At 44.0% G+C, this 23,676-nt stretch overlaps 1 protein-coding gene across 1 annotated transcript in view; it reads left to right on the plus strand.

Moving 5' to 3' along the window:
* Positions 1–496: 496 nt before the first annotated feature.
* LOC308264064 (broad substrate specificity ATP-binding cassette transporter ABCG2-like) overlaps positions 497–23,676 on the plus strand; it is a gene marked incomplete at both ends in the record, with an annotated part of 28,881 nt that continues 5,701 nt past the window's right edge. Inside the window, 7 exons of the mRNA XM_080697207.1 lie at positions 497–687; positions 7,644–7,703; positions 8,326–8,440; positions 9,186–9,338; positions 15,748–15,905; positions 21,661–21,812; positions 23,206–23,304. Coding sequence (XP_080553333.1) covers positions 497–687; positions 7,644–7,703; positions 8,326–8,440; positions 9,186–9,338; positions 15,748–15,905; positions 21,661–21,812; positions 23,206–23,304 — 928 coding nt within the window. The remainder of the gene's footprint in view (positions 688–7,643; positions 7,704–8,325; positions 8,441–9,185; positions 9,339–15,747; positions 15,906–21,660; positions 21,813–23,205; positions 23,305–23,676) is intronic.

Raw genomic sequence — 23,676 nt, forward strand, 5'->3', positions numbered from 1 at the left:
ACTTCTTAACTAAGCCTATTTTGGTAATAGAATTTTGTAAACTCCAAAAATAAAAAAAATCAGGGGTAGATAATGATGATGGGATGGTCATGTAGGCTGTCCCTGAAGTTGTATCAAAATATGCTTTTCAAGCCAGACAAATCTAAATCTTACTTTTTTTTCTGCTTTATGTTTTTTGAGCAATTGTCATACTTTTGTTGGTACAATGTAATTATGTAATTATGCATCGTAGTGAGATTCAAAGTTATACTAACATACAAGCATACATCATTTGGTGAATTTCCCCCTTTTTATACTCTTAACTGTTTACTTATTTGGTATTTCATTGGAGTGCAAGTGTTCAAAGTTGTGTTCTAAAGTTGTAAAGGAATCCTCTGCAGGGAAGTTTACAACTGACTTGGCTTAAATGTACTGTTCTCCAGCATTTATAATTTCATTTATTGGGAACATCAATTTACCATCATTGTTCCCTCACAGAAAGGCAGACACTCTCCAGATGTCTTCCAATAATGACCAGTTCTGTATCCCGATGTCAATAAAGAAGACCAATGGCCTTCCCGGGGATCCAAAGACAATTCCCGAAGGGGCTGTGTTAAGCTTTCACAACATCTGTTATCGAGTAAAAGTGAAGAGTGGATTTCTGTTTTGTCAGAAAACAGTTGAGAAAAAAATACTATCAAACATCAAGTAGGTGCATGAACTTTTAAAAAACCCTTTATTGACCTTCAGTGAAGGTTTTGTCTATTACCAATAAGTTGCTGGCATTTGTGTGCTCATCTTTATGCACATATATTGACACATGCTTTAACTTATTTTGGTTAATCTAGGACTGAAATGGCTGTTTCACTTGTTAAGTATATGTTTAATTTTGTAAGGAGCTGTTACACGTTTTAAATATGGATATACCATGTATATCAAGTTTTGCTTGAGAAACTGAACAATGAAGGTATCATGTAATTTTTTCTGTGTAAGTCTTATGTTTTGGTGCAAGAAAATCTGGCTGTATGATTCACTGCTTTTTATTATTATTATTTTTTTGGTGGTAATGGGATTCCTGGAAACCCTTCTGCCTCTGTGTTATACTCCCAGACCTATTTTATACTTTTTATTTGGAAACAGGGTCTTTTAAGCCAGCGCGGCTGGCTTCGAACCTGCGCGATCCTCCTGTCTCCGCCTCCCAAGCGCGGGGATTACAAGCGTGCGCCACCACGCCCGGCGCGATTCACTGCTTTTTGACTGTGGGGATTTAATTATAACTTTGAGATTTAGTTATCCAATATATGAAATAGAAGACTGCTGATAGACTTTCTGAGTCAGGCTTTTTTGGGTACTTATACATATCCTTTACATTCTAGTAACAAGGAAGTTGAAATGGTAGTATATTGTGAAAATACTTTGATTTACACATAAGCCTATTTTAAATTGACGGCCCAATTATAGTAGCTTAGTGTGTACTAATTCACCTAATGCTTTCGTTCCATAGTAATATCAGGTAGAAAATATATATAAGGCAACAATAATTTAACTCTTGTTGTTCAGTTAAAATGCAAAGTGATAGTTTAAGATCCAGAGTAATTGATTCCATATTAAAAGTACCCCATAAGTATTTTCATTCAGCAGTAAATTTAGAATTTAAAATGTGGTGTTCAAGTAAGAGCTCGTATGAGGGGGAAATGAAGGGTTCTATGGAATCTTCTCACTATCAGGTATGTATTAGTTCACAGATGCTAGCCTTAGCGTGTTAATGTTTTTCTGAATTCTAGAGACCTGAATCAAAACTTCCTCTCTAGAGTGCAGTAAGTGGGTTTGGGTTTGCTCAGACAGCGTGGCCTATTTGTCTTGTTTGTTCGATAGGGGAAATCATTCCTCCTAGACAAAGCAAGCAAATTTTCCTGACTTTCTAAGGCTGGGGAAATAGTTATAAAAATAGTCCTTTGACCCCATGTGTCTGCAGATCTATATAGAATCACGTTTGTCCTTTTTTCCTGACGTTTTGTGTGCAGCTATGGTCTTTTCGGTACAAATACAGAGTAGAAAGTTTCAGGAGAGAAATGGGGAGGAACTGAGAGCTGCCGGAGCTGAGGCCAGGAACACTGCAGGATCAGAGTCTGTCCTTGCAGCAACCCTCGCTTTCTTCTTAAAAAAAATTCCTGGTTAGCACCGGGTACGGTGGGGTACATGTCTGAAATCCCAGTACTTGGGAGGCTGAGACTGGAGGATCACAGTTTTGAGGACAGCCTCAGCAAGTAGTGAGAGACTCACCAATGTAGTGAGACCCTATTTCAAAATAAAAAATAGAAAGGACTGAGGGTGTAACTTGGAGGTAGAATGCCCCTGGATTCAATCCCCAGTGCCGCAAAAGAAAAAGAAAAAAGGTAAGAAAAGAAAAGTCCTGATTACCCGAGTGTGTGGGGCAAGTCAGCCTCAGCAACTTAGCGAGACCCTGTTTCACATAATCATAAAAATAACAACAACAACAATAATAATAGTAATATAAAGTTGAGGGTGTAACTTGGAGGTAGAATGCTCCTGGGTTCAATACTCAGTACCAGAAGGGGGAAAAATCCTGCCTACATGGGTACGGAGAAGAAGGGTGGCTGCAAGGCTTTTGTCTTTTGTTGCATCATGAGGTAGAACAGACTTATGAAACTGACGAGGTATTTGTGAAACATAATGAGCAAGACTTTGTGCTGAAAAGGTAGGAGGCAACATGATTTGAGTGTGTGCAGGTTGGGTAGGTGTGGGACGCATACCGTATAATGATGCATTTGTCTTGTTTTTGTGTGTGTGCTGGGGATTGAACCATGGGCTTTGAGCAGGATAAGCATGGTTCCCGTCACTGAGCTACACCCCCGGCCCCCAGTGTGTGTGTGTGTGTGTGCATGCGTGTGTGTGTGTGTGTGTGTGTGTGTGTGTGTGTGTATGCATATGGTAGAGACTGAACTCAGGGTCTTGCACATGCCAGGCAATAGCTCCACCACTGGGGCACATTCTTAGCTCCTCTTGCTCATCTTTTCAATGTAGTAGATTAGTAACTTAACCCAAAATGTTTCATGGATGCAAAGTTTTCACCATTTTTATGCCTTGCTAGTATGCTTTTCAGCAAAGGAAGTCATTGTCTTGTGCTTTTCTAGATGCATAAAAATGCAGTCAGGTCTTGGAGTTCAGTTGAAGGCAGTGAGAATGGGTGTACTTGCCTACTCAGATTGCTGCTCTAGATATCCATGAGAAGGTCCATCCCCTTTTTGTCTCCAGTGCTTCCAATCTTTCTCCCACGTGTTGGATTCAAATAGGTAGAGTCTCGTGCCGGGCGTGGTGGTGCACACTTGTAATCCCCGCGCTTGGGAGGCGGAGACAGGAGGATCGCGCTGGTTCAGAGCCAGCCTTGCTGGCTTAAGAGACCCTGTTTCCAAATAAAAATATAAAAATAGGTCTGGGAGTGTAGCCTGGACATAGAAGGGCTTCCAGGAACCCCAGTGCCAACCAACAATCAAACAAATAAACCCAAATAGGTAGAGTCTCTAGGATGTGTGAAAATTGCTTTCATTATCTTATTTTTGACTTGGGTTTGCTAGCACCAACACCATGCATAATGATAACTGTTTGGAAGAGCTGGTTATAATATTGATTTTTTTTTGTTTTTTCCTTTCTTTTGTAAAAATAAATTAAAATAAAAATTTCCCATGAGAATTCAGAAGTGTTTTGGGCCTGATGAGACATCTTTGTCTCTTGCTCATTTTTTCTGCATATCCAGCACCTGTGGTACAAACCATCCATTCCTGTCGGTGTGGGGTGTCCTATAATTGTGAAGGGAGTCCATTACACTCTTTGGGAGATTCTCAGATTAACAACTTATTTTGAAATAATTGCAGGTATAAGCCTGCACGCACATGCCCCGTCCCTCAGATTCCCTAATTTCCCTGTTGTTCCATTTGCTCCAGTCTCTGTGTCTCCTTTGTACCCATTGTCATTACTGGGTGTGGGAACCATCTGAGAGCGGGCTGTGCATGTGATCCTCCTTCATCCCTAGCCTCTGCAGCATTACTTTCCAAAAGGAGGAGCCTCTCCTTTATTGTCATCACTCGAGCGTTGTCTGGTGACAGCGGAGGGAAGATGTGGCCTGGTAATGAAGGCAGAGTGGTCCCGAGGGCGCCCGTCACCTCGCTCCCCACGCAGCTCACTGACCACCACGTGGCATCTCTTCAGACTCATCCCCCTGCTCTTTTCTAGTCCCCGCTCACTGCAGGTGTTGTTAAAGGTGATCACCTGGGCCTGTTGCTGTCTGCTGAACGTCACCACAACTCGGTGATGTTCCTCTTTGTACCTGATTGGCATTACAAGAGGAGACGCTGTGCCATTATTATAGAATCCTGTTCCTCAACAAACTCCACCGTCACCAACTCGTGATGACTCCTATGTGGGTCAGCAACCGCTGTTCTAGTTGCCAACGGGCGATTTTCTAATTATATTATCTTATAGTTTGTATTCTACAAAGCAGAAAACGTGCTTCCGTCATTGTCTCTTCTGCCTACTTGCTGTTTGAACATATGGACCTGATATATTTGGTCACATTCAGGAGTGATGCGTCCTCATCATTATTTATCTCGATGCCTCTCTTGTTCCTCACTTTACCAGTGGGAGACCATTCAAGATGGGGTTCTCCCTCATTATTCTGATGGATCCTCTCACTTTTTGATACTTCCTTGGCAGATCAAGAAGTGCCAGACTCATTGTATGCTTACTCTGCCAGCCCTGGAGTCAGCTCGTGTTCATTTCTTCATCCTGCTTGTGAATCTGCAGGTTCTGATGTGCTTTCTTCCTCCTTTCTGCTCTATCTGAATATTCACTATCCTTACATGTCCACTTATTTGTGTGTCTCTTCTGTGCCTAGACATCTTCAAAGAATGTCTCCTACTGGAGTGATATCTCCCCATTTTTTAAAATTATTATTATTATTATTATTTTTTTGGTGATACTAGGGGTGGAACCCAGGGGCTTTCTACCTCTGGGCTATACTCCCAGACCTACTTTATACTTTATTTGGAAACAGGGTCTCACTAAGTTGCTGAGAGCCTCACTAAGTAGCTGAGGCTGGCTTCGAACCTATGCGATCCTCCTGTCTCAGCCTCCCAAGTGTGGCGATTACAAGCGTGTGCCACCACGCCGGCACTTCCCATTTTAAATTAAGTACTTTCCAGCTAACTCTCAGACACTTAACAAGGAAGGAAATGAACTGTCGTGAGGATATGTGTTTCCTTTGCTAAGTGGTAAGACATTTTCCCTCAGTGTTAAGCACTGATGATGCTTTTTTATCCTCTGGAGTACTTCATTCTAGCCTTTAGATTTCTGCTTAAAAAATGTTTTTTGAGCCAGCATTCGGAAGGCTGAGACCGCAGGATTGCAGACTGTCTCAGCTACTTAGTGAGGCCCTCTGCAACTTAGTGAGACCCTGTTTCAAAAATAAAGAATAAAAAATAGGGTAGAAGTTGTAACTTGGAGGTCGAATGGCCCTGGGTTCCAGCCCCAGCCCTGCAAAAAAAAAAAATAATAATAATAATAATAAAAAAGTTTTTTGGTCTCATTTGACTTTAGTAGCAAAATTACTATTAATTTCTTTGTTTGATTATTGGTGTTTTATATTCATATGTCATGATGGAGTTCAGAGTGATAGAGTCACACATGTACTCAGCACTTGGCAATCCTCTTCCCAACTCCCACCCTGCTCCCTTCCCTTCCCTGTGCACAGCACTGAGATGGGCATTGATAATTTTGTGCATGTTCATTGTGTCCACGGAACTGTTTCCTTCATCAAATCTCCCTCTTTCCACCTGCCTCCCTCCCGTAGGTCCCCTCCACCCTTCCACTAGAGTTTTTCCTTCTTTGTCTAGAGTCCCTTTTATATCTCAGTTTCTCCCTACCTTCTATTTATTATGGAAAATATCTGACCTTTTATTTTTTTGACTGGCTAATCTCACTTAGCATAATATTCCCTAGTTCCATCTATTTTCCTGCAAATTTGACATAATTTTCTTCTTTATGGCTGAGTAGAATTCCATTGTTTGTATATCCCATAATTTTGTGATCCATTCACTTGGTGTTGGACAGCTAGGCTGATTCCAAAATTAGGCTATTTATTGTGCTGCTGAAACATAAATATGTGTGTATGACTATAGCAGTCTGGTTTCAGTCCCTTTGGGAAGATACCCAGGAATGTTATAGCTGGGTCATATAGTAGTTCCATTTCCAGTCTTCTGAGGAACTTCTTCACTGATCTCCAAAGTAGCTGCACTAATTTACAATCTCACCAATGAAGAAATTAAAGAAGACCCTAGAAGATGGAAAGATCTCCCATGCTCTTGGATAGGCCGAATAAATATTATCAAAATGGCTATTCTTCCAAAAGTGATCTTTAGATTCAATGCAATCTCTATCAATATACCATAGTAATTCTTCTTAGAACTGGAAAAATCAGTCCTAAAATTTATGAGATTTAAAAAAGACCCTGAAGAGCCAAAATGGTTCTCAGCAATAAGCACCAAAGAGGAGGCATCATAGTTCCTGACTTCAAACTATACTACAGAGCTATAGTAATAAAAACAGCATGGTATTAGTACATAAACAGACATATAGACCAAAGGAACAGAATAGTATATTCAGAAACAAATCCATACACATACTGCCAATTGATTTTTGACAGAGGAGCCAAAAACATAGGCTGGAGAAAAGATAGCATTTATACCAAATGATGTTGGCAAAACTTGTTATCCATTTGTAGAAAAATGGAATTAAACCCCATCTTCGCACCCTGTACAGGAGTCAACTCAAGATGAATCAAAGATCTGGAAATTAAATCAGTCATTTTGCAGTTACTAGAATAGGGCATAGGACCAGTGCTCCAACATATAGGTACTGGTAGAAACCTCCTCAATAAAACCCCCAAGGCACAAGAAATTAAAACAAGGATTAATAAGTGCGAATGCACTGAATTGAAGAGCTTTTGTGCAGCCAAGAACCCTAATAGAGAGCCAGCAGAATGAGAGAAAATCTTTGCCAGCCACTCCTCTGATAGATCAGTAGTATTGATCACTGCTATTGAGTTAATGATCACTTAATTGTGTACAGCTTGACTAAGAGTTGGCACGTAAGCTAATTTGAAGACTCTGGTTGTCAACATTACCCAGGAGCTGTTATTTACACGGTTGTAAGAGGAGGAAGTGCAACCGAGAGACCTCACGAAAATGTGTGTTACTTGTTTAAAGGAACTTTGTTTTTGTTGTTGCCTTTCATGGACCCAGGGCCTCCTGCGTGCCAAGCACTGGCTCTACCACTGAGCAGTACCGCCAGGCCAATTTCAAGGAACCTTGAGCATTTGACAGGTCTCTTTTCCAAAAGGGATAAATAATTTCAAAACTAAATGAAAGAGGAACATAGAGAACCAGAACTATCTTTCTTACTACTCCTCAGTAGAGACTAACTTCCTTTGTAGACTAGACTTATATTAATCAGTAATTCCTTTTCTGTTTCCTTGTTTGAATTGGTACTTGATTTCTGCATACAATTTCATCAACCTTCAAGGTCAACTGACACTGAGTAGAACTTTGTTTAAAGTGGAATGATAAATCAGTATGTGTTTGTGTTTACAGTGGGATCATGAAACCTGGACTCAATGCCATCCTGGGACCCACAGGTGGAGGAAAATCTTCGTGAGTATAACACAAAATATAAGTCACCCTTTTCTGAGCAGTTCCATTGTCCTTTAAAAAAATCAGTTTTATGGGAGGAGTTATTGACTGATCTTTTACTCGCATGTCCAGTCTGGCTTGAGGTGCTACAGATAACATACATTTGGGCTACTGTTATGCCAGGAGTGTGGCATGATAAAGTAGCTGGCATCCTGTGGTTGGCCATAGTATGAATTAATGAGAAGAAAAAAAGTAAGGGATTTTATTAAAAGTGGGGAGATGGAACAGAAAGTATAATCACAGACATGCATCTTAGATAAAAAAAGTCCATTACCTGGGTCTGGTCCACCAAGGTCAGATGACCAGAAGGGTCATTTGGGACATCTGTGCTACATAAGCTCATGTTGCTCTTCTTTTATATTTTGGGGCTTTCTAAGCGCATATAATGGAAAAGAAGTTGAGAAGTGTGTGTGTGTGTGTGTGTGTGTGTGTGTGTGTGTGTGTGTGTGTGTTAAAATGTTAGTTAAACCATAGAATTTTGTCTTATTCATTTTCTATCTTGAGCAGAATTGGGATTCAGAGTAGTTGAGATATGGCTTGTGTTGGAGGGGGAAAAAGTGCCCTAACATTATGTCTTTTATAGGTTGCTAGATGTCTTAGCTGCAAGGAAAGATCCCCGGGGATTATCTGGAGATGTTTTGATAAATGGAGCACCTCAACCTGCCAATTTCAAATGTTATTCAGGTTATGTGGTACAAGTAAGTATTAGTGGGTTTCTCTTTTAGGTTAGTGCCTCGGCTCATACTTTAGTGTGCTTACAGTTGAACATAGGATATGCACATGGAAATAAATTTTTTTCTATTTTTTCATTTTTTTTCTGTATGTGTGCTACTGAGGAGGATTGAACCCAGGGGCACTCTACCACTGAGCTATGTCTCCATTCCTTTTTATTTTTTATTTTGAGACAGGGTCTCACTAAGTTACGCTGACCTCAAACCTGCAGTCCTCTTATCTGAGCCTCTCAGGTACTGGGATTACAGGTATGCACCACTGAGCTCAGCTGGAAATACCTTCTTTCACACCAGCTTTTCATAATCTCTCATTATATTGAGGGTGGAGGTAAAGGGAAAGGCAGAGAGGGCCTGGAATATGACCCTGGGATCCAGTGGTATCAATCCAACTGTTAACAATTCCAAAGGGAAACCTGTTGTCCTTTTTTGCTATTCTTGCACTTTTTCCTCCCCCTAGAAGATACCCTGGTCAGTTCCACGTGCTCAGCCATCTGAGGGTATCTGGTAGCATCCTAAGCCCCTGTGCGGCACGTGGGTGAGCAGGTGGGGGTGAAATGGTTTCGTGGGCTCCTCAGCTGTCTGCTTGTGGACTCACTGCCAGTTTGTTTGCCCTTAGCCAGAAGTCCACCTTGGGTTTGTTATCTTCATGGATTAAGCTACACACACTAGAGTGATGGTCAGTGTGTCTCATTAAAACACCATTTGCTTTCAGGATGACATTGTGATGGGCACCCTGATGGTGAGAGAAAACCTACAGTTCTCAGCAGCGCTTTGGCTCCCAACAACTATGACAAACCATGAAAAAGATGAGAGGATCAACAAGGTCATTGAAGAGTTAGGTCTTAACAAGGTGGCAGATTCCAAGTTAATGTGGAAAAAAAAAAAAAAAAAAAACCCTGGTAGTATAATCGACAGGAAAGAAACCTCCCATGCACATTGGTCAAGTAGTGGCTATCAGATATCTTTGCAGTGTCTGCCCGCCCCCAACCCCCTTTTAGCTTTATTCTTCCTGTTTACCTCTAGGATAATTTGTTCCCTTGCTTTCTTGAGGTATATTTTTGGAATTGAGATTCTAAGCATTCTTGCTCTGTATGTTTCAGCTTGCTGTAACTTGACTTCTAAAACCATATTCTGTCATTAGGATTTACTTCTCACTTGCATAGTGATTGAATTCTTTTTCTAAAATCCTTCTTTTGGCAGCTTTGTCGTTCTTCCTTCTTCCATTCCTTCTGCCAATGTTTATTTCCTGGCTCCTCTGGTCGACTCTTTTAGGCTGAAGGGGTACTAGTAATAAAGAGTGGCAAGCAGCTTCTTTTGTGGGTTGTGTAGTACCAGGAAGAGGAAATGAGAAGAATAATGAACTTTATGACTGAATAGCTGGTATGAACATTTTGCTGAGCAGACATTTGGAGTTTGGGGTGACAGTGAGCTATTTAGAATGTAATGACTATGGTTTAGCACCCTGTGATCTCCCCTCCATAGAGGCAGTGAGGAATGGGTGGTTTTTTTTTTTTGGCTATTTCTTCCTTTCATCTCTGCTGACAATCTTTTTTTAAATTTATTTATTTTTTAAATTGGTGCATTGTCATATATCAATCACATTGGAGTATAAGACTTGAGAGGATATACAAGCACACATCATCCAATTAGCCCTCCTCAAGCCCCCATCCCATTCCCTCCCCCTCCCTTCATCCCACACTTCTTTGGTGATTAACTTTGATGCATTTGTTTATGTACCTCCTGCATTTTAAAGAGGCTCCATCCTCCACTATTACATACCCTCTGATTGGTCACATTAGTTGCTTCACTATAGGGCCCTTTAATAGCTCAACCTCTTCCTGTTGCCCCTTTCCTCCTAGTTATTGCAGATTAAGAGAAGCATCTGATTTATATTTTCTGTGATATTTCCCTGTTTATGCTGCGTTACAAGTACCGATCCCACTCTTGACAGCCCCAGTAGTGGCCTGGCTACTCAGTGGACTGATCCAGACCTCACTGGCTCAAGCAGCGGCCTTGCCTCATGGGAGGCCCCTGTTCTGGTCTCACTGGCCCCTACACCAGCCTAACCCCTCAGCTGGCTTCGATCCTGGCCTTGGAGGCCACAGGAGTGGCCTAGCCTAACGGCGGGCTCCGATGCTGGACATTGGCCCTAATCCCTCAGCAGGTTCCGCTCCCAGCCTAGGAGGCCCCAGCACTGGCCATGCCTCACGGCAGGCTCCGATGCTGACCTCGCTGGACCAGCACCGGTCTAACTTTTCAGCAGGTTGTTATCCTGGCTTCGGAGGCCCCATGACCGGCCTTGCCTCACGGCAGGCTCCGATGCCGGCCTCACTGGCCCCGGCACTGGCCTAACCCCTCAGCAGGCTCTTATCCTGGCCTAGGAAGCCCCAGTACCAGCCTTGCCTCAAGGCAGGCTCCGATGCCGGCCTTGCTGGCCCCAGCACTGGCCTAAACCCTTGGCAGGCTCTTATCCTGGCCTTGGAGGCCCCAGTACTGGCCTTGCCTCAAGGCAGTCTCCGATCCCGGCCTCGGAGGCCTGAGCACCAGCCTTGCCTCACAGCAGGCTCCGATGCCAGCCTCGCTGGCCCCAGCACCGGCCTAAACCCTCGGCAGGCTCTTATCCTGGCCTCGGAGGCCCCAGTATTGGCCTTACCTCAAGGCAGACTCCGATTACGGCCTCGCTGGCCACAGCACCGGCCTAACCCCTTGGCAGGCTCTTATCCTGGCCTTGGAGGCCCCAGTCCTGGCCTTGCCTCACGGAAGGCTCCAATGCCGGCCTCACTGGCCCCAGCACTGGTCTAACCCCTCGGCAGGCTCCGATCACGGCCTTGAAGGCCCCAGCACTGGCCATGCCTCATGGCAGGCTCCGATGCTGGCCTCACCTCATGGCAGGCTCCGATGCCGGCCTCGCTGGCCCCAGTACCGGTCTCTCCCTTCGGCAGGCTCTTATCCTGGCCTCGGAGGTCCCAGTACCGGCCTTGCCTCAAGGCAGGCTCCGATCCCGGCCTCGCTGGCCCCAGCACCGACCTAACCCCTCCGCCGGCTCTTATCCTGGCCTCGGAGGCCCCAGTACTGGCCTTGCCTCAAGGCAGTCTCCGATCCCAGCCTTGGAGGCCCCAGCACTGGCCTTGCCTCACAGTAGGCTCTGATGCCGGCCTCTCTGGCCCCAGCACTGGCTTAACCCCTCGGCAGGCTCTTATCCTGGCCTCGGAGGCCCCAGAACCGGCCTTGCCTCAAGGCAGGCTCCGATGCCGGCCTCACTGGCCCCAGTTCCAGTCTAACCCCTCGGCAGGCTCCGATCCCGGCCTCAGAGGCCCCAGCACCGGCCATGCCTCACGGCAGGCTCCGATGCCGGCCTCGCTGGCCCCAGCACCAGCCTAACTCCTCGGCATGCTCTTATCCTGGCCTCGGAGGCCCCAGTACTGGCCTTGCCTCTCGGCAGGCTCCGATGCCGGCCTTGCTGGCCCGAGCACCGGCCTAACCCCTCGGCAGGCTCTTATCCTGGCCTCGGAGGCCCCAGTACCGGCCTTGCCTCACGGCAGGCTCCGATGCTGGCCTCGCTGGCCCTAGCACTGGCCTAACCACTCAGCAGGCTCGGGACCTGACCTCGAAGGCCCCAGCACCAGCCTTGCCTCATGGCAGGCTCCGATGCCGGTCTCGCTGGCCCCAGCATCGGTCTAACCCCTCGGCAGGCTCCAATCCCAGCCACAGAGGCCTCAGTACTGGCCTTGCCTCACAGAAAGCTCCAATGTCGGCCACTGGCCCCGGCACCGCCTAACCCCTCAGCAGCTTCCGATCACTGTCTCTGTGGTTATTATTTCAAAGGTTCCAGGTGTAATGTATCAGATATCTGCCTCCCCTGAGTACTGGCCACTGCCATTGCCACTGCCTCCACCATTTCAAATCCTTCCCAGGCTCTTTTTCCACTCTGAATGTTGTCCAGTGTTCCTAAGCATGCATTATGGTAGCATTCGACATTTGGTGTAATTTCTCCAAAAAAATAAGGGTAGTAGGATCCGGTTTCTGCTTCTCCTGAATACCAGTCTCCACCGCCATCGCGGAGACCTCTTTCAACACCGCCTTTCTCCTTGGTCTCCTCTAAACTCTCTCCTTACGGGTGATGTCTGAGATTCTTAACAATATAGAGAAATAGCTGTCCTCCTTCACGGGAAATTTTTCCATAAGTTCCAGGGCATTTAGATAAGTTTTGTCTGCATCTCCAGTGTCCTGGCATCCATAACGGCTTTCTAAACTCCTCTCCTATATTTTTCTTTTTTTTTTCTGTTCCTTTTTTTTTTTTTTTTAAAGAAGAGAAGACAGTATATGTGGTTTGAGGAGGTAGTGGGATCAGGCACTCACTCAGTAGCACTGTAACCCGGTCAGTTTCCCCATGGGTCCAGAGTGCTCTGCACTACTCCGCCTGGGGCCCAGTGTCCCGCTACCCTGCCCCGGCTGGCATGCTCCGCGCGACCCCTGCCCGGAACCCAGGGTACTGAGCCCGGTTTCTCCAGGGGTCTGGCATGTTACGCACAGTTCGGCAAGGGGCCCAGAGTCCCGTGACCCAGGACCCGGCTGGCGTGCCCCGCGCGACCCCCGCCCGGAACCCAGCGTGTTACTGGGCCTGGTTTCTCCAGGGGTCTAGCTTGCTACACTCAGTTTGGCCCGGGCCCAGAGTCCCGTGACCCGGGGCCTGGTAGGCGTGACCCGCGCGACCCCCGCCCGGAACCCAGCGTCTCACTGTGCCTGGTTTATCCAGGGGTCTGGCGTGCTACCTGCTGACAATCTTTTATGTAAGGTGTATTTTGCTATATTTTGTTTGGAAGAATAATTCTGAAATGCTACCATTAACCACTTATTGTTGTTTTTTGAGTAATGGAGTTTTCTTTGCTTTAGCTATGTTTATTTGCTTGATTTTGTCTTTCCAGCAAGGTACTTTCTTTTACAATGATGATGATGATGATGATGATTTTGTAATGTCAGTGAATCCAGAGCAAGTGCTCTACCACTGAGCTACATCACCAGTCCTGTTCTTAACCTTTAAGCATTCATTTCTCTAAATTGTTCATTTGGATTTCCAGGGAACATGTACAAAGGCAGTTGTTAACTTCTAAGAATTCATGTAATTTCATTGACTGAGATAATTTTGACCTTTTAAATAAAACTTGAAAAATATAGAGAAAATCGACCGCTATAATGATATGATTATGAGATACTTAACATAAGAGAATAATTACTAACAATTTTTGTTGTGGTACTGGGGATTGAGCCAAGAGGCATTCTATCTCCAAGCTACATCCCCAGTCCTATTGTATTTTTATTTTTGAAGCAGGGTCTTGTTAAGTTGATGAGAGTCTCACTACTTACTGAGGCTGTTCTTGAACCTCAGATCCTTCTGTCTCAGCCCCCCAAGTACTGGAATTATAAGTGTGCACCACCATGCCTGGCTCTAATAGACCTAGATTTCTCAGTAGTTAGCATCTTATCCCATAATCTTTTTATTATTTATTTATTTATTTATTTATTTATTTATTTGCGGGTCTGGGGACGGAATCCAGGGGCATTCGACTTCTGAGCTATACTCCCTGCCCTATTTTTTATTCTTTATTTTGAAACTGGGTCTCTCTGAGTTGCAAAGAGCCTCACTAAGTAGCTGAGGCTGTCCGCGAACCGCGATCCTCTGGGTTTCAGCTTCCCAAATGCTGAGATTATAAGCGTGCGCCACCATGCCTGGCTTATCCCATAATCTTAATAGCCATTTCTTACTGAAGTATTTTAAAGAAAATTATATCTTACTTTGTCCCTAAAAAGTCATTATGCACCTGCAAAACACAAAGCCAAGAGGCTAAGTGTGTGGTTCAGTGGTAGAATATGCTTTTGCAAAGTGTGAGGCCCTGGGCTTCATCCCTAGCACCAAATAAATAAGTAAATAAACATAAAAACAAAAGAAAAAGGACATTTGGCTACCTAACTGTAATATTATTATCAATGAACAAAAGTCTTCATGTCATCAGCTCTGTCAAGCCCACATTCATTCATCTTCCTCAGACTGTCTCCAAATTTCTCTTACTGTGCAGTTATTAATGGGATACAGCCAAGGGTCATGAGTAGCCTGTGATTATTATCTCTTTGGAGACTTTGAATTTCAGAATTGTTTTCTACTTCCTGCCACCCCAAAGCCTTCTAACTCCTCTTGGCACACATGCTGAAATTGACTGGTTGAAAAGATTAAGCCAGTGCTCTGTGGAATATCCCACCTTCTGGATTTGTCTGAAAGGATGAATTGGGAATTCTGCAGTGAGTTAGAAAGTGGGCAGCATCAATTTGGAAAGCTTTCTGTTGATTGAAAGTGTGTTAATGTGGTATATTTGGTATTATATATAATATGGCTCCAAGGTCCCCCACTTCTTATAACTCCACTGGGGACTTTTGGTGTAGATAGTTTGTGAAGAGGGGTTTGTTAGGTGACTAATAAATTATTAGAGATGCTTTCCTTTTTCCTCTCCTGTATTTATCTCCTGTTTTATCCTGTGATCTCACTCTATCAGGGCCATTTCTGCTCATATTCTAACTTGCTATTTGTTTGTGTGTGGTATTGGGGATTGAACCCAGGGGCATTCCACCTCCTAGCTACACCCCCAGCCCTATTTTTTATTTTTTTATTTTGAAACCGCTTCTCACTGAGTTGCAAAGGGCCTCATTAAGTAGCTGAGGCTGTCCATGAACTGTGATCCTCCTGTCTCAGCCTCCCAAATGCTGGGATTACAAACGTATGCCACCATGCTCAGCTTCTAACTCGCTATTCATTTATTTATTTCTTGTGTTACTAGGGGTTGAACCCAGACACATTCTACCTCTGAGCCAAACCCAGCCCCACATTTTATTCTTTATTTTGAAGCAGGATCTCACTAAGTTGCAAAGGGCCTTAGTAGCTAAGGTTGGCTGTGATTCTGCGATCCTCCTGTCTCAGCCTCCCAAGTGCTGGGATTACAAGTGTGTGCCGCCACACCCAGTTTTAACTTACTATTTTAAACTCTATATTTGACAGGATAAGGAACCTATAGAACCATTAAAAGCATGGACTTCATCTCAGGTTACACACTTGGTAGTTTTGCCCAGTGCATCTGGTAAAGGGAAACTGACTCCTTCTCCCAGGTATTCCTTTACTTGCTATTGTGCAGAGTGAGAATCAAGAGCTAACATGTCTCTAGCAGGATGGGCTGAATGATAGTGATCATGGTTGTTCCTGTTGATAATGACAGTGATTTGCGTTTTAGGTTGGAACTCAGTTTCTCCGTGGTGTGTCTGGGGGAGAAAGGAAAAGGACTAGCATGGCAATGGAGCTGATCACTGATCCTTCCATCTTGTTCCTGGATGAGCCCACAACTGGCTTAGACTCAAGCACAGCAAATGCTGTCTTTTTACTCTTGAAAAGGTGAGTGCAAGTGCATCAAGAACATTGCTCTCTCTTTTCTTTCCTTTTTTCTTTTCTTTCTTTCTTTTTTTGTGGTACTGGGAACAGAACCCAGGGGCATTTTACCTTCGAGCTACACCCCCAGCCTTATTTGTAATTCTTTATTTTTTGAAACAGGGCCTAACTAAGTTGGGAAGAGCCTCAGTAAGTAGCTGAAGCTGGCTGCGAACCTGGATGCTCCTGTTTCAGCCTCCCAAGTACTAAGATTACAAGTATACACCACCATGCCTGGCTATTTCTTTCTTACTTTTCTCTGTGTGTGTGTGTGTGTGTGTGTGTGTGTGTGTGTGTGTGTGTGTGTTGATTGAACCCAGGGATATTCTGCCAGGCTACACCTCCAGCCATATTTTATTTTTTATTTGGAAACAGGGTTTCACTAAGTTGCTGCTAGCCTTGCTCCTGCAATCCTCCTGTCTCAACCTCCCCAAAACTGGGCTTACAGTTCTGTTATTTATTTAACATCTGATCACTTCTTGTACCTGGTATTCTTGGTACAGGGGATTCAGAAGTGAATGGCAAAATTTCTTCCTTCTTTGTTAGAGGGAAGCAACCAGTGAACATCAAAGTGTTATCAAGCAAGATGAAACAAGAGCTCAGGAAGGAAGGCTGTGGGGGTGGGGAGCTGGTGGAAACAGCAGGGGGTTCAGAGAAGAGCTCAAGTGTGTACCTGCTAGCTGGGAGAGAGGGAGTGAGGCCTGCTCTCCCTGGCAGAAGAGACCTCTAGCTGGAAGGAGCAGGCAGTGGTCCCAAGGCAGAGCATGCCTGAGGTGTGTGGGACATCAGAGACTCCAGAGGGGCAAGGACCCAGTGAGTTGAGGAGAATGGGAGTGGCTACTATCATCACTCCACCACTGCCCGCGGTTTAGAGGCAAAACTGACTTTCCATCCATCCCTGGAGGCTGAACATGGAGGTTGAGGTATCCACGGGTGTTTCTTCCCAGGCCTGTCTCACTGGCCTGTGGTTGGCCACCCTCTCCCTTTGTGCCCATGTCCTAATCTCTTAAGTGGACATCTGCTCAGTGATACTTTTGTTATTCATGACCTCTTGAAGATTGTCTTCAAATGTAGCCCCATTCTGAGGCCGCCGTGGGGTTAGGACTTAAGCCTGTGAGTTCTGGGGAGGCCAGGGTTCAGTCATCACAGTTAGAATTGACACAAGCTGCGCTGAGTTGGTGGCAGCTACACAGACCTCGCAGGCTGCTGTGAGAAGTGGGTCCTTTTCTGTCACTGAGGACCATGGAGGGATCCTGAGAGTGTCAGAGCAGTGCTGTGGCTGTGGGGAGGCTGTGCAGCTGGGTAGGTTGAGAGCAGATACAGGAAGGAGCCATGAGGGTCTTGGGGCTGGAGTAGGATACCCACGGGGAGCTGGAGCAGGGATCCTGTGCCCGTTTTCAAGGCAAAATCAACTGGAAGGGCCCGGGAACTGGACCTGGGCTGTGAGGACCGAGACACGCACTCCTGAGGAGTGGGCCTCAACTAGCAGAGGAATGAAGCCAAAACAATGACATCTCCTTTATCAAGAAAGGAGACTGTGGCAGGAATGATTATAGGAGAAATTTCAAAAGTTTAGTTTTGAACAACTTCTCAAAAATGAATAAAAATAACCTCAAGCTGACAGGGCAGCTCCAAGAGCAAAGCAGAGAACTCTCTCTGCCCTCGCCTGGCTCCCCACCTTTGACACACTCTGCTGTCTTTGCTGCCCCCCATTTCAGCCTTGCATAGGTTTCTTCCAGCTTGATGCTTGGCACCCCCAAACACTGCTTAGTGAACACTTGTAGGAGCGAGGACACCCCATCGCATTAGCCTTCCAGTGAGGAGGACCATGAGGATGGCTTCCCAACCATGGAGTCCTCAGACTCCAGTCAAACATCACCAGTTTCCAGGCTGTCGCTCTTCTGTCTCAGGATCCTCTGCAGAAAAATATCTTTTCTAGTTTTTTTTTTTTTCCTAATCTGTAACACCTCCTCAGTCTTTCCCTTGTGAGTGTGTCCTTGCACGTCCCAGTCCATGTCCTGGGGTGGCCTTAGCTGGATCACTGTGTGCCAGGTATTGACTGGGGCCAGGAGCTGCTGCTGTGTGCTCCTGGGTGCCACACCTGGGCCTGCACCCCAACAGGTGGTGTGAACCTCCATCATCTCACCTGTTACTGGGTGAGATGATGAGATGCTGGGCTGCTCTGCTGCGAAGGACTCCTTCCCTTTTGTACTTGATTAGCATTTTGTTGGGGGGAGACAATGGTGTGTTGTGGGGCTGTCCCATTCCTCATCTCTCCCACCAGCATTAGTGTGCTAATAGCTCCTGCTCGGTCTCGGGGTGGCTGCCTAACACGCAGTGCTGGACATTCTATGAAAGGAAGAGTTCCCTCCTCTCCTATTCAGTTCCCATTTTGTACAATAGGTGATAATCTGTTAGTCACTATGTAATGATCTGATTAACCCTGCTTGGCCAGTGGAAGCCATTTCAATGTGCCTTTTTTTTTTTTTTGACATCTCCCTAATCATTCTTCAAAAATTCTTTACTTTCTGGTTACTTGGATGTTCCAGTCTTGCTTTGTACTGTGCCTGGATGAGCTGTTTCTGCGAGGAATAATCTGGTTGTGTAGTGTGCTCACTGCTCTTGGAGTAGCGTTGCTTCTAGATGTTTTATAGACCTAGGAAAAACACATTACACACACACACACACACACACACACACACACACACACACACACAGGTAATATATAGATAGCTGGGCTTGGTGGTATATACCTGTAATCCTAGTATGTAGGAGGCTGTGACAGAAGGATCACAAGTTTGAGGACAGCTTCAACAAGTTAGCAAGATCTTGTTTCCAGATAAAAAATAAAATAGGAGCTGGGCGTGGTGGTGCACACTTGTAATCTCCATACCTGGGAGGCTGAGATGGGAGGATCTGGGTACTTCGTGAGGCCCTCTGCAACTTAGTGAGACCCTATTTCAAAGTAAAGAATAAAAAATTTGGCTGGGGATATATGAAGGTATAATGCTCCTGGGTTCCATCCCAACACCCCAAATATAAATAAATAAGTAAGTAAATAAATAAATAAATAAAAAAAGGGTAGGGTATGTGTAGTGTGCCCCGGACTTCAATACCTAGCAGTATGCCCCTGAATTCAATCCCCAACACCACAAAAAAGAAAAAACACCAAACAAACCAAACCCAGAGTTCATAGTAATATTTTGTCTCCAATCTTAGACCTCCAACTTATTTTGAGTCTTTGCTGTTTCTAGTTTTTATAAGTAACATCATACAGTGAAAGATTCAACTACCATTTTATCAATATATTTGTTCATTTTCTCAGTCAACTAGTTGAATTGTTTAGTCCAACTAGTCTCCAAATTCTCTGGCCTCTGCCTCTGTCCATCACCCTTGGAAACTCCTGTCTCATTTTCTAAGCTGCCAAACACAGTAGCTTCCTGACTTCCCCTCTCCGTCACTGCCTTGCTTTCTCTGTTGCCCACGGTCTTGTGGGCAAGACTTTATTTTAGGAGGGAAGAATCAGAAAGATGATGGGGTTTTAGATGCTGTAAGGCTAGGATGTCCGCTGCACATAAAGACACCAGGCTATGGATCGGTTAAGGTTTTGTTACGAATATATCCATGACATTTTTATTACCTTTAACTCTGTTAAGAGTGTTCATTAGAAAATGATGGCTGACTGGTGCAGACTCTCATGACTATTTCCTTTGTTCTGTCTGGTGTAGTACACAAGCATCTGGCCTCACGCAGAGCGTTCTGCTCAGTTCTTTTCAAGCACCACTGTGCAGACTTATCACCTGGCGTCTGGTTAAAGTGCAGAGCCTCTTCCATAGGCCTGAAGTAGAGTCCAGGATTCTCCACAGGAGATTCTAAGAGGAGATACTGACACTGACGCCCCTGCCCCTCACACCGCACTCTGAGCGGCAGGGCCTTCATGCTGTCCCACATCCCGCTCCAGGTCCTTGCCAGCTCCCTGCTTCCTACCCAGTAAAGTTCCAGTCTGAGTGAAGGATTCATCATGGGCCTGTTTTTCTGCAGTCTCTTAATGAAATTCTTCACTCAACACCAACACACACACGCGCGCGCGTACACACACACACAAACACACACACACAAACACACGCACAATCGCACACTCCTTTCTCTGTAGATTGAGCTTCTGATAGTTTTCCAAATAGACTATTTAGTTTCACACTTTGCTCACCTTGTTCTTACACCTTGAATACCTTTTCCTTCTTTCACTCCTGTTGGACCTTTTGACATTCTATTTATTATCCTCAGATTGGCCTATAATTCTTCTATTTTGCTGCAAGGAGCCCTTAGATATTTATATCTCACACTGTATTGAAATTATTGATCTTCTGGCCTGATTTTCTTTGACGGTGCACACCTTTGGACACATGCTGATGAATAGTAGGTGCTATCAAATGCTTACAATAGTTATTTTTCTCATAAGTTTTTTTTTTTTTTTTTCCCAGTACTGGTGATGGAACCCAGGGGCATTGTACCTATGAGCTACACATCTAACCCTATTTTTTAGACTTTTTATTTTTGAAACAGGGTCTCACTGAGTTGTGAAGGGGCTCACTAAGTAGCTGAGGCTGTTCATGAACTGTGATCCTCTTGTTTCTGCTTCCCAAACACTCATAAGATTCTTAATAAGTTGTTTTTTTGGTTGTTGTTTTTTGTTTTGGCAGGTCTAGGGATGAAACCCAGGGGTATTTGACCCCCAAGCTACACCCCCTGTCCTATTTTTTATTCTTTACTTTGAAACAGGATCTCTCTAAATTATGGAGGGCCTCACTAAGTATCTGAGACCTTCTGAGTACTTTGAGCCTCCTGTCTCAGCCTCCCAAATGCTGAGATTACAAGTGTGCACCACCACATCCGGCTAATAACAATTTTGAAAAGTGATTTTAACCTTTGACTCCTCTGTTCATAGCAATAACCCCTGTGAATAGATAGTTTAACATTGTTTATGCCATGGAATGACACCAGAAATCAAAACCCAACTTTGCCTAGGAACTGTGGCCCCTTGGCCACTTTCTTGACCTTTAAGCCTGATCGGTAAAAAGGAGGAAAAATTTTGAAACTACCTTACACTGGCAGTGAAAATTGAAATCAAATGATCTCTAAAGCATTTAGCAAAGGCATAACAAGTCCTTAGTAATAGTAATTGTATTATCAGGGAGGAAGAATAAAAACCAATTCCTAAAGAACCAGAAGACTTAGGTGATCAATGAGAATTGGGCACATGACCATTCTCTTAATTTCTGTCTGTAAGTGGTTTCCAAATTTAATTGTACATACAGATACTTGGGATACTTGATAATATGAGTTTCTTGTACCTATCCCCAGAGAGTTTAATTCAGTGTGTTGGAAGATTGCCCAGAAATCTGCATGATCAGTAAACATTCTCCTCTCCTCTCCTTTTCTTTCCTTTTTGAATTCAATTCAGAATCTTATACATTCTAAGAATATCCTCTACCGCTGAGCTTTACTACCAGTTAGTTGCCCTAGTCTTTTTAAGAAAATATCAACTTTAGGTTCCCCACCTAACAAATAGATCATGTAAGATGAGATGAGAAGTTAGTAAGAGAAAATTAAGTTGAACTGAAAACAAATGATGTAACAGCAAGAATAAATAAAATACTTTATCAAGAATTGCAGAGTTTAGATGTTTAATGACATTTTTAATTTGATTTGTCTTCTAATGTAGGATGTCTAAACATGGACGAACAATCATCTTCTCTATTCATCAGCCTCGATATTCTATCTTCAAGCTGTTCGATAGTCTTACCTTATTGGCCGCAGGAAAACTAATGTTCCATGGGCCCGCACAGGAGGCCTTGGAGAACTTCTCATCAGCAGGTGTGGTTGCCTTTCTCATGCAGTAGATCCTTCACTCCTAGAACCCTGGGAGGGAGCAGAGAGGGTCAGCAGTTGTGCTGTGCTCTTTGGCTTTTGCATAAATGTACCTTGGGTTCCAGAGCTCTAAACCATCTTTGGTCAGTTCAGTGCCAGAATTTTTCTTTAATTTACAGAACTTGCTTCCTGGTTATGTGTCTTTCCTTTTGCTGTTTTATTTGAGTATGCATGTGTGCATGTATGTGTATGTGTACATGTGCGTGAGCATGTATGTGTGTGTGTGTGTGTTTGCGTGTGTGTGTGTGTGTGTGTGTGTGTGTGTGTGTGTGTTTGTGTGTGAGTGTACTGAGCATATGTTTGTTTTACTTCCCAGTTAAGGTGCCTTTTCCTTGAAAGTTCAGTAATAAATGTGTTGGTTTCACAAGCCAAATTCACAAACTCAAATACAGTTTTAAATATTCACTAGATATCTCTTAAAAAAATTTTTTTAATGTCTGTCATTTAATCTGGGAGTATAGCCCCGAGGTATCTAGGAACCCCACTACCACCAAAAATAAATAAATAAATAAATAAATAAATAATAATGAAGTAGCCGGGCATGGTGGCACATACTTGTAATCCCAGCACATGGGAGGCTGAGACAGGAGGATCACACAGGTTCTAAGCCTGCCTCAGCTACTTAGTGAGGCTCTCAGCAACTCACTGAGACCCTATTTCCAAATAAAATAGAAAATAATTAAGGGAGTGTAGTCCAGAGGTAGAAAACCTCTGGATTCCATTCTTGGTACCACAAAAAAATAAAAATAAAAATAAAAATAATCAAGTATATGTGGGTCTGGGGCACCCAGGGGAGATGAACTTAAGAGTTAGACTTCAGGCCAATTTTAGATGTTTGTGCTACAAGAAGCTGAGGTCAGACTCAGGTATGCTGTGAAGGTCACATTCCCTTGAGGATGCTGCTCTAGGGATTTCTCCTCTATTTGGAATTATGACAGCCTTTGGACCTCTGAGTTTAGAATGTGGAAAGCAATAATTTCTAACATGCATAGTACTGAACAGTTAAAATTTTTTCTTGGACCCAGATTTAGATATTTGAAGAAGTCCTGATAAACACCACACCATATATATTGGTAGCTGGTTGGGTTTTATTATTTAGGCAGGGTAATGACAAATGTAGTATGTTCCAAAGAGTCCAAGATTAGTTTGGAATATTTTTTGTTGTTAATGAAATATATAAGAGGAAAGGATAAATTAGGGGAAAAAAGACCAAAAAGATGAGGGAGAAGTTATTAGATTCTCCCTTCCCTCGCCTCCCTTTCCTCTCCCTAAGTATGTGAGTCCTCTTTTTTTCTCCCAAGAACATGAAGTTGTAATTTTAGGTTGCTTTCTTTCGTAGGTTACCGCTGTGAGCCCTACAATAACCCTGCAGACTTCTTCCTGGACATCATTAATGGAGACTCCTCTGCTGTGGTATTAAACAGAGAAGACCATGATGGTATGTGTGTCTTGTGGAGTCACAGATTTAGCTGAAGATGAGCAAAGTGGTGACTCATTAAAACATGGTGCTGTGTCATTCCACAGCAAATTCATATTTTAATATCTGGATAGTATGCCATCCAATCTCCCTAATGCCACATTTCTTTATCATCTTTAAACCTTATTGTTGAAATGCCAGTATTTTGCTCTACTTTTTCTCCTCCTCAGAACTCTCATTTCTCTAAGTTTTAGAATATCTATTGTTCTGCTCAGACCACTCAATCTGCAAGTTATGTAGATATCCTTTTTTTTTTTTTTAGGTACTGGGGATGGAACCCAGGAGCAGTCTACCTCTGGGCAACACCCCAGCCCAGCCCCATTTTTTTTTTTA

Source organism: Muscardinus avellanarius, assembly GCF_963383645.1.
Source record: "Muscardinus avellanarius genome assembly, chromosome: 6".
Taxonomy (NCBI): Eukaryota; Metazoa; Chordata; class Mammalia; order Rodentia; family Gliridae; genus Muscardinus; species Muscardinus avellanarius.